This window comes from Cetorhinus maximus, chromosome 2, assembly GCF_964194155.1.
Source record: "Cetorhinus maximus chromosome 2, sCetMax3.hap1.1, whole genome shotgun sequence".
Lineage (NCBI taxonomy): Eukaryota > Metazoa > Chordata > Chondrichthyes > Lamniformes > Cetorhinidae > Cetorhinus > Cetorhinus maximus.
The window spans coordinates 194936375-194949401 of record NC_135880.1 but is presented as its reverse complement, the minus strand read 5'-3'; the positions used below and the strand labels follow the sequence as shown (position 1 = coordinate 194949401).

At 45.1% G+C, this 13027-nt stretch overlaps 1 protein-coding gene across 3 annotated transcripts in view; it reads right to left on the bottom strand.

Moving 5' to 3' along the window:
* LOC144668853 (arginyl-tRNA--protein transferase 1-like) overlaps positions 1-13027 on the bottom strand; it is a 77769-nt gene that overhangs the window by 24594 nt on the left and 40148 nt on the right. For all 3 annotated transcript variants that reach the window (XM_078531289.1, XM_078531283.1, XM_078531298.1), the window contains 3 exons: positions 11674-11777; positions 6403-6582; positions 3623-3948 (listed from right to left, as the gene is read on the bottom strand). In XM_078531289.1, the coding sequence (XP_078387415.1) occupies positions 3623-3948; positions 6403-6582; positions 11674-11777 (610 nt within the window). The remainder of the gene's footprint in view (positions 1-3622; positions 3949-6402; positions 6583-11673; positions 11778-13027) is intronic.

Genomic DNA, 13027 nt, shown 5'->3' with positions numbered 1-13027 from the left:
GCCACTGAAAGCAAGCATGTAGGTGCAGCAAGCAGTTAAGAAGGCAAATGGTATGTTGGCCTTCATTGTGAGGGGACTGGAGTATAGGAGCAAGGAAGTCTTACTGTAGTTGTACAGGGCCTTGGTGAGACCACATCTGGAGTACTGAGTGCAGTTTTGGTCTCCTTACCCAAGAAAGGATATACTTGCCATAGAGGGAGTGCAGCGAAGGCTCACCAGACTGATTCCTGGGATGGCAGGATTGCCGTAGGAGGAGAGATTGGACAGACTAGGCCTGTATTCACTGTTTAGAAGAATGAGAGGGGATCTCATTGAAATGTATAAAATTCTGACAGGGCTGGACAGGCTGGATGCAGGGATGATGGGGCATCTAGAACAAGGGGTCACAATCTCAGGATACGGGGTAGACCATTTAGGACTGAGATGAGGAGGAGCTTCTTCACACTGAGGGTGGTGAAACTGTGGAATTCTCTACCACAGAAGGCTGTGGAGGCCAAGTCACTGAGTATACTTAAGAAGGAAATAGATAGATTGCTGAACTGTAAAGGCATCAAGGGATATGGGGAGAGAGCGGGAGTATGGCGTTGAGATAGAGGATCAGCCATGATCGTATTGAATGGTGGAGCAGGCTTGAAGGGCCGAATGACCTCCTTCTGCTTCTATTTTTCTAAGCCAGGAGGCCCCAGGTCTGGATTAAGTAAGCACACGGTAGCTGAGTCTGATCCGCTTGGTCCACGTGTACATATCAAAAAGGATCCACTGGACAACAACCTGGAGTATGACTCCCCCGCTGGCCTGGGATGCCACCAGGGGACTGGATATACTGGCTTTAAAGTGAAAATGAAATATTTCTGACTTGCTACAGCTGATTACTATCTGGTAGCTCTGCTGTAAATGTACACATGGAGTTCAGGTTAGGATAGGGTTGGTCTCAGCTGTGGTACCCCCATAGTTGAATATCCCACTGACACTGGCTGACTTGATATATAACTTTTTGCTATTTACTAACTTTGGGCATGTGAACAACCTGCTAACACATCTTTGCCAAAGCTGCATTGTAATTGGCTCTCGACTTGACTGTTCTTCCTTTGGTATGGTGCAGAGCCCGGACTCCATTCAGTGTCACTCCACGGAGGAATGGCTGAAGTCTCTAGCCGAGTGTGTGAAAGACCACGGGTAATATTCCACTACTCCAATGCACCATCATGGGATTCATCTGTTTGACTTTTAATAGGTGTCCCAACAATCCCCAGGACAGAATTTATGACCCATCCCTTGAGAAGCTGGTGGTGAGACTGAACTGCTGCAATCTGTGCATTGACAGTGCTCCCCCAATGCTGAAAGTTCCAGAAATTTTTTTTGACCAAGCAATGATTTAGGAATGGTGAGGTACGTCCAAGTCAGCATACTGTACGACTTGGGACTGCTGGTGTTCCCATAAACCTTCTGCCTTGGTTCCTAAAGATGGTGCAGGTCATAGGTTTGGGAGAAATTTTAGCAAGTTGGTGCAGTGCACCTTGTGGATGGTACATGCTAATGCCACTCGGCACTGGTGGCAGAGGGAGTAAATGTTTAAGGTGGGTGAGCTGCCAATCAAGTGGGCTGCTTTGTCCTGGATGGTTTTGAGCTTATCGAGTGTTGTGGGAGCTGCACTCATCCAGGCAAGTGGAGAGTATTCCATCACATTCCTGACTTGTACCTTGCTGGAGGTGGAGATGCTTTGGGATTTTAAGCTTAAGCAGTGAATTCCCCCAGCTCTGGTAGCCATGGTATTTTTGTAGCTGCACTATTTCAGTTTCTGGTTATTGGCAGCCCCCCCAAGGTGTTGTTGGTAGGGGAATCAGTGATGGGAATGCCATTGAATGTCAAGGGGAGGTAGTTAGGTTGGGAGAATATCATCTGGAATTTGTGTAGCTTGTCACCTGCCACTTATCAGTCCAAGGTTGGATGTTGACCATGTGTTTCTCTATGCAGGAACGGATTACTTGATTATCTCAGGAATTGCAAGCGGAACTGAAGATTGTGCAAACATCAGTGAACATCCTCACCACTAACATAATGAAGCAACTGAAGATAGTTAGGCCGAGCACTAGCTGAAGAGAGTTGTCCTGAGGAACTCCTGCAGGAATGTCCTATAACTGAGAAATTAGCCTCCAATAACATTAACCATCTTCATTTCTTTCGGGCTTGACTCCAGCCTCCAGAGGGTTTTCCTCTGATCACGATTGACTGCGACTTTGCTTGGGCTCCTTGATGCCACATTCAGTCAAATGCTCCCTTGATGTCAAGGGCAGTCACTCTCACCTCCTCTGTTGAATTCAGCTGGTATCCATGTTTGGACCAAGGCTACAATGATATCAGGAGTCAAGTGGCACTGGTGGAACCCAAACTGGCCAGCAGTGAGCAGGTTAACGGTGAGAAAGTGTTGCTTGCCAACACCCTCCATCACTGTGATGATTGGGCCTATGCTAATGGGGTGATAATTGGTCAGTTAGATTTGCCCTGTTTTACCAATAGGTGATAAAGATCAATGTACGAAGATGTAATGATGGTTCAGTGCTTACTATAAGACATGCCTGAAAACACCTAACAGATTGTACTCCTGGGGATGTTTTACAGCTGACTTTCATCATTTGTATCTCAGAATTTATTTACTAAAAGCACATGGAAGGTAATGAATGGGCCCAATGGCTCTGCAGATAAATGCATCGAACATGTGGCATGGATCAGTAGATCCTGAGTTCAGTTGCTGGCGTGTGTTTAGACAGCTGATCTCAGCTGGGGCTTTACAGTGTGGGCACCACAATTGGCTCCAGTGATCCTGGTCGGAGCAGGGAAAGGATGTCATCCTGGGATCCCACTCCCGATGGCGATCCAGCAACCTCTATTGGGCTGTGAACACGACTAAGAGTCAGATCAGGATTAGACTCAGATACATTGTCCCCTCTGGTCAAATAACAAATAGCTGTCCAGTCTCACATCGGAAGAATATTTACTCGGTTGGGTCCTTTGCTCCCACCTGTTACTGTGTCTCATCCACACATACTGGCCATTTATGGTACATACCAGGCAAACAATGTACAGACTGTAACCACTAAGGGACAGTTCAGAGAAATTTCCAGCTCAGAATGAGGCACTTGACTCATTGACCTATCACAAAGTGTGTAACAGAGCTAACTACTCTCTTCCCATTTCTCTGCCTTTTCCCCCGTGCTCTTTATCTTCTCCCAGCGTTTACCTTTAAAATGCTGGCTTTAACAATATTTGCTCTTTGTACTTTACCCTGTAAACAGGCAAAGCGGAGGAGCTGATGTCTGACACCATCACAAGGTGGTAGATTTGATGTATAACAGATTATAGTGAGTTGGCAGTAAGTTTTACATATCTCCTGCTAACTTAAAAAATTTAAAAATGGAGTGAGATGCAAAATGAGCTGCTGATACACTCCTTCTCATTTTACACTAACAAAGTCAAGATCTGACCCAAGATGCATCTGTCTCAGCCAACACTCCCTTGATGCACTGTATACCAAATAGCACTGAGTGAGAAGCTGTCCCATGGGGTACAAGCAAACAAACAGGTTGTTCCCCTGATGAATGGGAGCTGGTGTACAGATTCTTACCTCCAGCTGGTGCAATGATGTGACAGGCGTGTTCTCCACTATGAGCTCCTCTAATGATCTAGTACGGCTAGGCTCAAACTTGGAATGGAGTAGAGATGGGATGGGAGATGGGTGCACAGTGTTCATGGAGGTTTGTGACAAGGATGGCTGGGGACCTGGCAAAGGAGCAGCTTCCTGACCTGGGGTCTTGAGCTCTGTCAGTCCCACCAGTTCCGATTCTGTGGATTCCAGCTCCACCTGCTGCTCCCTCTCTGGACTCTGCAGTAGCTCCTTCCGACTCTCTTTGGTTTTGCGGCAGGCGTGGATTTGAGAGTCTGCATCTTCAACTGGGACGAGAAAAGAAACCCGCTCACTTAAATGGTTTTAAAAGACATGTTAACACGGTCACGATACACATTAACATAGCAGCAAGACACTTTTCTGTAATTTTCTAGTGCTATCCCCTCTTCCTTGCACACAAGACTCTTGCTGAGTAACAGTGCCTTGGGCATGAGTAAGACTCCACTATCTCAGCAAGAGCCAATTCTTTACATTCAAACCAAATCTGCGAGTTACAAGGCTATTAGCGTCTTTGTGGCATGACAGCCAAATTGCTCCTAGTTCTCAACAAATAAGCACCCTCCAGTGTGAGTCTAGATAGTGATCAGAGCTGATAACCCTGGTTGATGTTCTCTTCCACAGCTAGAGGCACTGAGGCCAATTGCTGCCTCGGCTGGAACCAGGTAACTTGGCACAGGCTGGGGATCGAACCTTTGATGTTCTGGTGCTGTACGGCACAGTACCACACGGTGTGGTCTGTTTGCTCATTAAGCATGAACTCAACTCTCCCTTCTTGCTGTACCAATGTCAGTGACGTGATGATGTGAATGCTGTTCCAATTAGATTCAGTGCCGCATAAAATTAGTACAGAATGTCTTAAAGAAAAAAAGGTAAGGTCACAGTGCAGTAGACATGACATCTGTGACAGTGGAATCTTTTATGATGCCTTTCTTCTCTAGGTTCTTCCACAAACGAACCTTCCTGAAAACTCTCTCCTTCCAGGACAACACTCCTTGAACATAACACACTAGCCATTGCTAGTCTAGGAAATAGAAGGGTCAATTTCTTCTCTCCTGTCCAATGGTCTTCTCTCGTTCTCCAGCCTTCTCCTGAAGGCATTGCTTCATGCTGGTGGCTAGTTCCACAATTGCTGGGAGGCTCCTCTAGTACTTCTCAAGTATGTCGGCTATTTGACTTTAGGAGGTGCCACCACTGAGCCCACTCCTGCACTCACTCAGGATCCACTAATCTGCTTCTCGACTTGGATCACTGAACAGTGATGTGGAGCAGGAACCGTGAATGATGTTCCCCTTCCCTGACCCAGGGCCACTGGAGCCTGCTACCCTGAGATCTGCTTAACTCAGGGGAGACAGAGGGTTGAATCAGGGCCGTGTGGTTCAATACAACACCGCTTACTCACTGAGAAACTTTTGGTACACCTTCTTAAAATGAAAGATGATCAAAGCTTTAAAATCTTGAACCCATTTCAAAGTCTCCTCCTCCTCCTCCCCTTGAGGTATTAACAGAGGAACAAAGGGGAGGTTATTCTGCCCCTTCAAGCCTGTTCCAGGATTCAGTTAGATCCTGGCTGATGTGTATTTTATCTGCATATTTTTTTAATGGCCGTATTTTATTCCAGAAACACTTTTGCAGTCCTGAGACTCAATTGCAGTGTAACTTACATCGAAAAAAATTCATATACAGACTAAGTAATTAGGTTAAAAACAAGCAAACATATAACAATCATGTCGTAACAAAAATAGGCAAGCAAATTCAGAAGGTAATAGGTGGTTAGGATATTAAAAGGGCAAAATTGAATTAAAATTACAAACCAATACACCATTCCTACATTACAGGCACTGAAGTGCATATAAATTTCATCATTTAAGTAGTGAGGAACCAAACTGTCTAACAAATGGGAGGTCATGTAACTATTTATACCCACCTTGTGGTTCCACAATCCCCTTTACCTAATCAAAATTTATAAATCTCAGTTGTGAAATTTTCATCTGAGCCCCAGCTGCAATGCTTCTTGTGGGAGTTTGAGGATTCCACTATCCTTTGTCCAAAGAACTGCTTCCCAACAGCACCCGAGAGAGCTAGCTCCAATTTTAAGTTGTGACCCTGGAAAATACTTCCATCTATCTGCCCTATCATCCCTATTGATCAATTTAAACACCTCAATTAGATCATCCCTTAATTTTCTATACTCAAGGGGATACAAGTCTAATCTACGCAGCCTCTCATAATTCAACCCTTTTAGCCCTGTATCATTCTGGTGCATTTGCACTCCACCCACCACAAAACCAATATGTCCTTTCTGAAGTGTGGTGCCCAGGACTGGAAACAGTACTTTAGATAGGGGTCTCACCAGAGCTCTGTGCAGCTGTAACAATTCCAACTATTTCTATTCCACAAAATTTGATTTTCCCCCCCATCCACGAGCTACAACTGATTTCTTTATTTGGATCCCTAAATTTCTCTGTTAATCTATGGTTCCTAACTTCTCGCCACTAGAAAACTCAGACCTATCATTCGTATCGTCAAAGTGGATGACTTCGCACTATCCCACATTGAACTCTGTCTTCCCGCTCACCAAATCCATCAAATGTCTCTTTGCAACCTTCTGCCTCCATCCACAGGATTTACGCTGTCTAACTTAATGGTCGTCAGTTAAATGGCAGAAAAGGGCCCAATCCCCCAAGCTGCCTCATTTTTCCAAATGATTGAAAGAAGCTCACCAGCCCAGGTCTGGCTGTTGTTCACGCTCCGCTGGTCTGATGCTCTGTTCCCCTCTGGCCAGGCTTCCTCTGACCTCTCGGGGAATGTCCATGATGTCTGCCCAACAGTCAACTTCCCCTGTCCAGCTCCAGGGGCTTGTTCCCCATTATGGCACTTGGTGCCCTCCTCTGGGCTAACCCCTTCACAAAGAAACGGCACCTCAGATTACAGTGATAATAGGAAAGAAATTAATAAAGACACAAAAATCATATTCATAGCAAATATAAAATCTAATTTTAAAATCTCTGTCAATGTAGTTCTACTGTTATATTTATATTTTAAACAATCTTTTCTTTGAAATTCTTCCTTATCATTTAGATAATCTTCCTAGAACAAAATTACAGTTAGCAATTTTTACAATGAAAACTTAATGGGGTCATTTTGACTTTGAGTGATAGGTTGAACCAAGTGATAGCAAAGTCGGCAGCCAGCTTTACAAAACACAGCATTGTTAGTCCCTTTGACATCAAGATTAATATCATTAATATAATTAAATTAATAAAAAAGTTGATATTTCCTCTGCTCCCTACTTTGACAGCATTTAATCCTTCGGAAATAATGGACAACCACTTATGACATTTCAAATTTAAAGTATCTTCTTAGGAAAAAAAGTAAGGATTCTGTGATTTTATTTAAAAAAAAATTCAAACATTGCTGTTAATCTATGTGGGTCTCTTTAACAGATCAAGGGATAAATGCACTATTGGGGATGGCGATGTTGAGCCAGGGAGAAGGTGAAGGCTCATGGTTCCTGATGAGATAGGTTGGGAGGCAGTGGGGATTCTATAATCCTTGGGTTAGGGAGGGAAAAAATTAACCTGGGGACCATCCCCTAAATCATCATGCACTGACCCTTGATGGATAAGGGTTGGTCTCAACTGTCGTGCCTCCTTTTGTTGAATGGCCTCCAATACTCTGGGTAATTTTCAATGTGATGAACCTCAGGTTCAAAAATGAGCAGACAATCTGCTTGGACAGATTACTGCCCTGGCGGTGAAGGTAAAAATGACCATTTCACCACTTAGATAGGAGGAATGTTCACCAGTATGAACATGCGAGCAGCCATTGAACTGTAACACAGCACAGGTTAACTCCTTCAGGAGAGGGGAGGAAAATGGGAAAACTTAACACTAAAATTCTCGTCCCTATTTGATTTTATAATTGACTCTCCACAATTCAGTCAAATCGCCTCGGGTGATTCACCTGAACCAATCGGCTATTGCATGGAATACATGTGGAATGCTCCCAGCCCCTTTTATCAAATATTATTAGCCGCAAATCTCCTTTATTGCCATAACCTGTGAGATGTGATCAAATTCTCCTGAACACAACGGCAATCACTTTGTGCGATAGTGTAAAATGGTGATAGCAAATCAGCAGCTCATTTTAAAAATGAAAATTGGGAGAGATAAATAAAACAGCTGCCTGTAGAGTAATGAGTTAACTCTAATAATAGCTACTGAGCATGTGCATAAGGAGCTATGTCACAATGATGTCACTCACTGAGAGGAGATGACTGGGAAGGATCCTAGAGAGTAGCTCCAGCTATGTCTTGGTCTTATTTAACCTTTGTAAATAGTATGCAAATAAATGTGAACAAAAGACTATTGCCTCCAGCAAGATGTCTTCTAGAGTAAGAAGCCAACAAATCCCAAGATGAAACTACAATAACAAATTGCTATCATGCTCAGCACACTATTGTACAAAGTCAAAATTACCTTGCATGTGTGGGAAGTAGGGTGGTGCCCTGTTCTGTGTATCAGGACTAGATTAAATGGAATCCAGTCAACCTCTAATTACTAGACTATTTAGGTGTCAGCCTTGCACTCTCAACTTTGAATCAGAAGGTTGTGTGTTCAAGTTCCACTCTCGATCCCTGAGCACAAATTCTAGGCTGACACTCCAGTACGGTGCTGAGGTAGCACTGCGCTGTCACTGGTTCTATCTTCTAGAAGAGATATTAAACCAGGGGGCTGTTTGCCATTTTAGCTACACGTAAAAGAACCCACAGCACTATTTGAAGAAGAGCAGTAGAGATCGCCCCAGTTTCCTGGGAAATTTTTAACCCTCAACCAACATTACAAAAAAAAAATGATCCAGTTGTAACCACGTTGCTGATTGTGGGAACATGTTGTGCACAAACTGGTTGTCATGTTTCTATATTACAACAGCAACTACACTTCAAAAGTTCTTCATTGGATGTAGAGCATTCTGGAACGTCCTGATGTTGTGAATAGTACTGTCTAAATACAAGTCTTACTTTGTTTTCCACACTCCTCCGGAGGTCCCCAGCATCACAGCTGCCAGTCTTTAGCCAGTTCGAGTCACTCCATGTGATATCAAGAAATGGCTGAAGGCACTGGAAACTGCAAAAGCTATGAGCCTTGACAATATTCCAGCAATAGCACTGAAGACTTGGGCTCCAGAACTTGCCGCACCACTAGCCAAGCTGTTCCAGTATAGCTACAACACTGGCATCTACCGGCTATATGGAAAATTGCCCAAGTATGTCCTGTACATAAAAAGCAGGACAAATCCAACCCAGCCAATTACCACCCAATCAGTTTACTCTCGATCATCAGTAAAGTAAAGGAAGGGGTCATCAACAGTGGCACATTCTTAGCAATAACCTGCTCACTGACGCCCAGTTTGGGTTCCACCAGGGCCATTTAGCTCCTAACTTCATTACAGCTTTGGCTGAAACATGGACAAAAGAGCTGAACTCCCGAGGTGAGGCGAGAGTGACTGCCTTTGACATAAAGGCTGCATTTGAGAGTGTGGCATCAAGGAGCCCTAGCAAAACTGGAGTCAATGGGAATCAGGGAGAAAACTCTCCACTGGTTGGAGTCACACCTACTACAAAGGAAGATGATTGTGGTTGTTGGAGGTCAGTCATCTCAGCTCCAGGACATCACTGCAGGAGTTGTTCAGGGTAGTGTCCTTGGCCCAACTATGCTCAGCTGCTTCAATGACCTTCCTTCCATCACAAGATCAGAAGTGGGGATGTTCACTGATGATTGCACAATGTTCAGCACCATTCACGACTCCTCAGACACTGAAGCAGTCCATGTCCAAATGCAGCAAGACCTGGACAATATCCAGACTTGGGCTGACAAGCGGCAAGTAACACAAGTGCCAGGCAATGACCATCTCCAACAAGAGGGAATCCTACCATTGCTCCTTGATGTTCAAGGCATTACCATTACTGAAACTCTCACTATCAACATCCTGGGGGCTTACCATTGACCAGAAACTGAACTGGACTAGCCAAATACTGTGCCTACAAGAGCAGGTCAGAGGCTAGGAATCCTGCGACGAGTAACTCACCTCCTGACTCCCCAAAGCCTGTCCACCACCTACAAGGCACAAGTCAGGTGTGCGAAGGAATACTCCTGACTTGCCTGGATGACTGCAGCTCCCACAACACTCAAGAAGCTTGACACTGTCCAGGTCAAAGCAGCCGCTTGATTGGCACCACATCCACAAACATTCACTCCTCCACCACCGACACACAATAGATGCAGTGTGTGTCATCTACAGGATGCACTGCAGGCAGGATGCACTGCAGGAATTCACCAAGGCTTCTTCGACAGCACCTTCCAAACCCATGGCCACTACCATCTAGAAGGACAAGAGCAGCAGATGCATGGGAACACCACCACCTGGAAGTTCCCTTCCAAGTCACTCACCATCCTGACTTGGAAATATATCACCGTTCGTTCACTGTCGCTGGGTCAAAATCCTCGAACTCCCTCCCTAACAGCACTGTGGCTGTACCTACACCACATGGACTGCAGGGGTTCAAGAAGGAAGCTCACCACCACCTTCTCAAGGGCAATAAGGGATGGACAATAAATGCTGGGCCCAGCCAGTGAAGCCCACATTCCTGAACGAATGAAAAACAAAACCTTACTGAGCAGGAACAAACAAACTTGTAATTATATATAGCTGTGGCAAGGAACAGTAAATGATAAATGATTAGTGTTGTTAGTTGAAGTTCAAAGCACCAAAAGAACTTCCTGTTCTTCTCTGAATAGCAGCATGCGATGCTCAACCTCACTTGAAAAGGCAGCTGTGGTCTCAGTTTTGCATCTCATCCGGAAATCAGCACATCTGACAATGCAGCTCTCGGTGCTGTGCTGAATGCATGCCTAGGTTCTGTGTTAAAGTCAAGGGGTGCTTGAACGCTATGATTTACTGATTGAGATTTAGAGAATTGAGTGAGATAACATTGAGCCAAGATTGAGACAATTTGCTGCATCCAGACAACAATGTGTCAGGAACGTCCTGGACAGAATTTAATGCCCCCCACCCTCTTTCCCTAGGAGCATTTTGGGAGGCGATGGGGGCTGTTTAATTGGGTGGGAAGGTGTGGAGTAGAGAGTCTGTTGTCTTCCTAACTACCCCCCACCCCGACCCTGGATTAAGTCAGGTGCAGGGAAAGGTGAGGTTGGCCTTCCTGCCCTTCCCAATTGAAACCCTTGAGCAGCCAATTAAGATCCACCTAAGGGCCTCATGTGCTGTTGGTAAGAATACCAGCGACAGCATGTGGGGGGACCACTCCGCATGGGCATGCCACCAGGTATGCCTATGGACTCATGAGTGCCTTCTATAGGGTACAAGGTGCCCAGAATGCCTCACTGGCAGCAAGGAGCATCCTTATAGGAAGACCACAATCCCCCTGCCCTTCACACTGACCCTCACGTCCCCCCCATCGCCAGGGCCTGCCTGACTGGCCCCAGCAATGCCTATCCCACTTATCTCCCTTCTGGGGCCCCCGTCTCAGTTTCTGGGGCCCCCTGTAGTCCCAGCAGTGGCCACTGCTCCCAATGGTGCTGCTGGGATTGATGAGCTGCCTCTCTGGCTCCCTGGAGGAGGGATCCCTATTAGTCCCGGGAGCCCAGAAGCAGGCAGGTAAGGGCCTGATTGGGATTCAAACCCATCAGGACTCCCGGAAATAACCAGTTGCCACTAGTTCTCCAGTCGGTGGATCGGACTATTGCCATAGCCATTAAAGTCAGGCCACTGGAAGCAGTGAAGGTGCTGGTTAATGAGGCGATCATCACTTGCCCCAGTTATGGAAATAACCAGGATGGTTAGATTGGTTGAAATTGCAATCAGAAATCCTTTGCTATCTGTTTAAGCTTTCTTTATACTGACCTTTCTTCCCTGCAGGTTATGCATTGTTTCTCAGCTACACCTGAAGGTACAATCAGTGCTGTCATACTTACCGGCAGTTTCCTTCACTAAAGCATCAGTACGCGTTAAATGTTTCCTCATTTTCTTTAGAACTCGGCGCTGTGACCTGGATATCCGGAAGTCCAAGACGTGGCACCTGAAAAAGCAGCACAAAAGGTTCATGGCATGAGGGACTGAGACTTCGCTCGGGGCTCCTGGAGGTATATAGAATTAATCACATCGAATTTACAACACAAACTGACCATTCAGCCCAACTGGTCCATATGCTCCAGAACACTCTCCTCCTACCTTACTTCATGTCTCCCTAGCCTTGGATTCCTTTCGCCCTCATGCACTCCACTAACTTCCTCAAACACATCCCTACTATTAAACTTATCCATTCCATGTCATAGCTAGTTCCACATTCTCCTCACTCTTGAGTAGGGAAATTCCTCCTGAATTCCTTATTAGAGTCCATCTTATATTTATGCCCCCTAATTTTGGATTCTTCTACAAGTAGAAACGCCTTCTCTGAGGGTGTCCTGGGTCTTTTCTTTTGCAGGAAAAAGAGCCCCAGCCTGTTCAGCCTTTTCTTGTCTCATCAGGGTGCAGATGTTTTAGTTGTTTGAGCCTTTTTTAAATTGTTGTCATGTCCAGCATTGCGGACCAGTCCAGAATCAAGTCCTTACTCCATTTACGCGCCCAATATCTAGGAAAGTGGAGCAAGTCCAGGATTTAAACAGAGTACCCTCTTCACTATATTTTGGCTAATGATTGTGTCACATGCCCTTGACTGATAGTCCTCAACTTGGAAGCCAGGGGAATAGGTAAGGTAATTAGTCATAGTCCACAAAGGACCATAGGCATCACTCACCATTAGAGAGACACAATTGATTATAAAGCCCAATATAACTCATAACCATGGGCCAAGGTGAGGAGGCAGGTCTCCATGAATTATCACAACTGGTAAGCACCTCGAACCTGCATTGTTGGCATCATACTGCATCACACTCTAGCAATCTAGCCAACTGAGCTAGGTAGATAGAGGTTTCAAACTTTAAATGGATCTCGTAATTTAAGTCCCTGAAAGACAAATAAGCGATGCTTTCCCTGCCTCCCCCCCTCTCCAATATTTCATATGGCTTAGACTATAACCTGACAAACAGCTCTATTAACCAGTAAATGGTAAGTGAACAGAAGTAATGGCACCCTGTAGGTTGATAACAGTAATTGTAACGATCATTCAGTATAAAATGTCAAGTTGTGTCAAGTAAACTGTAGTGTAATGTGGACTGAACACAAAGCTGCTAAATCTTAACATGCACACGGGGGTCCACAGAGTGTCTATCTGACCCATTGATCCGTCTAATGGATTCAGTCAGATTACCCAAATCAATTCAGGCTCAG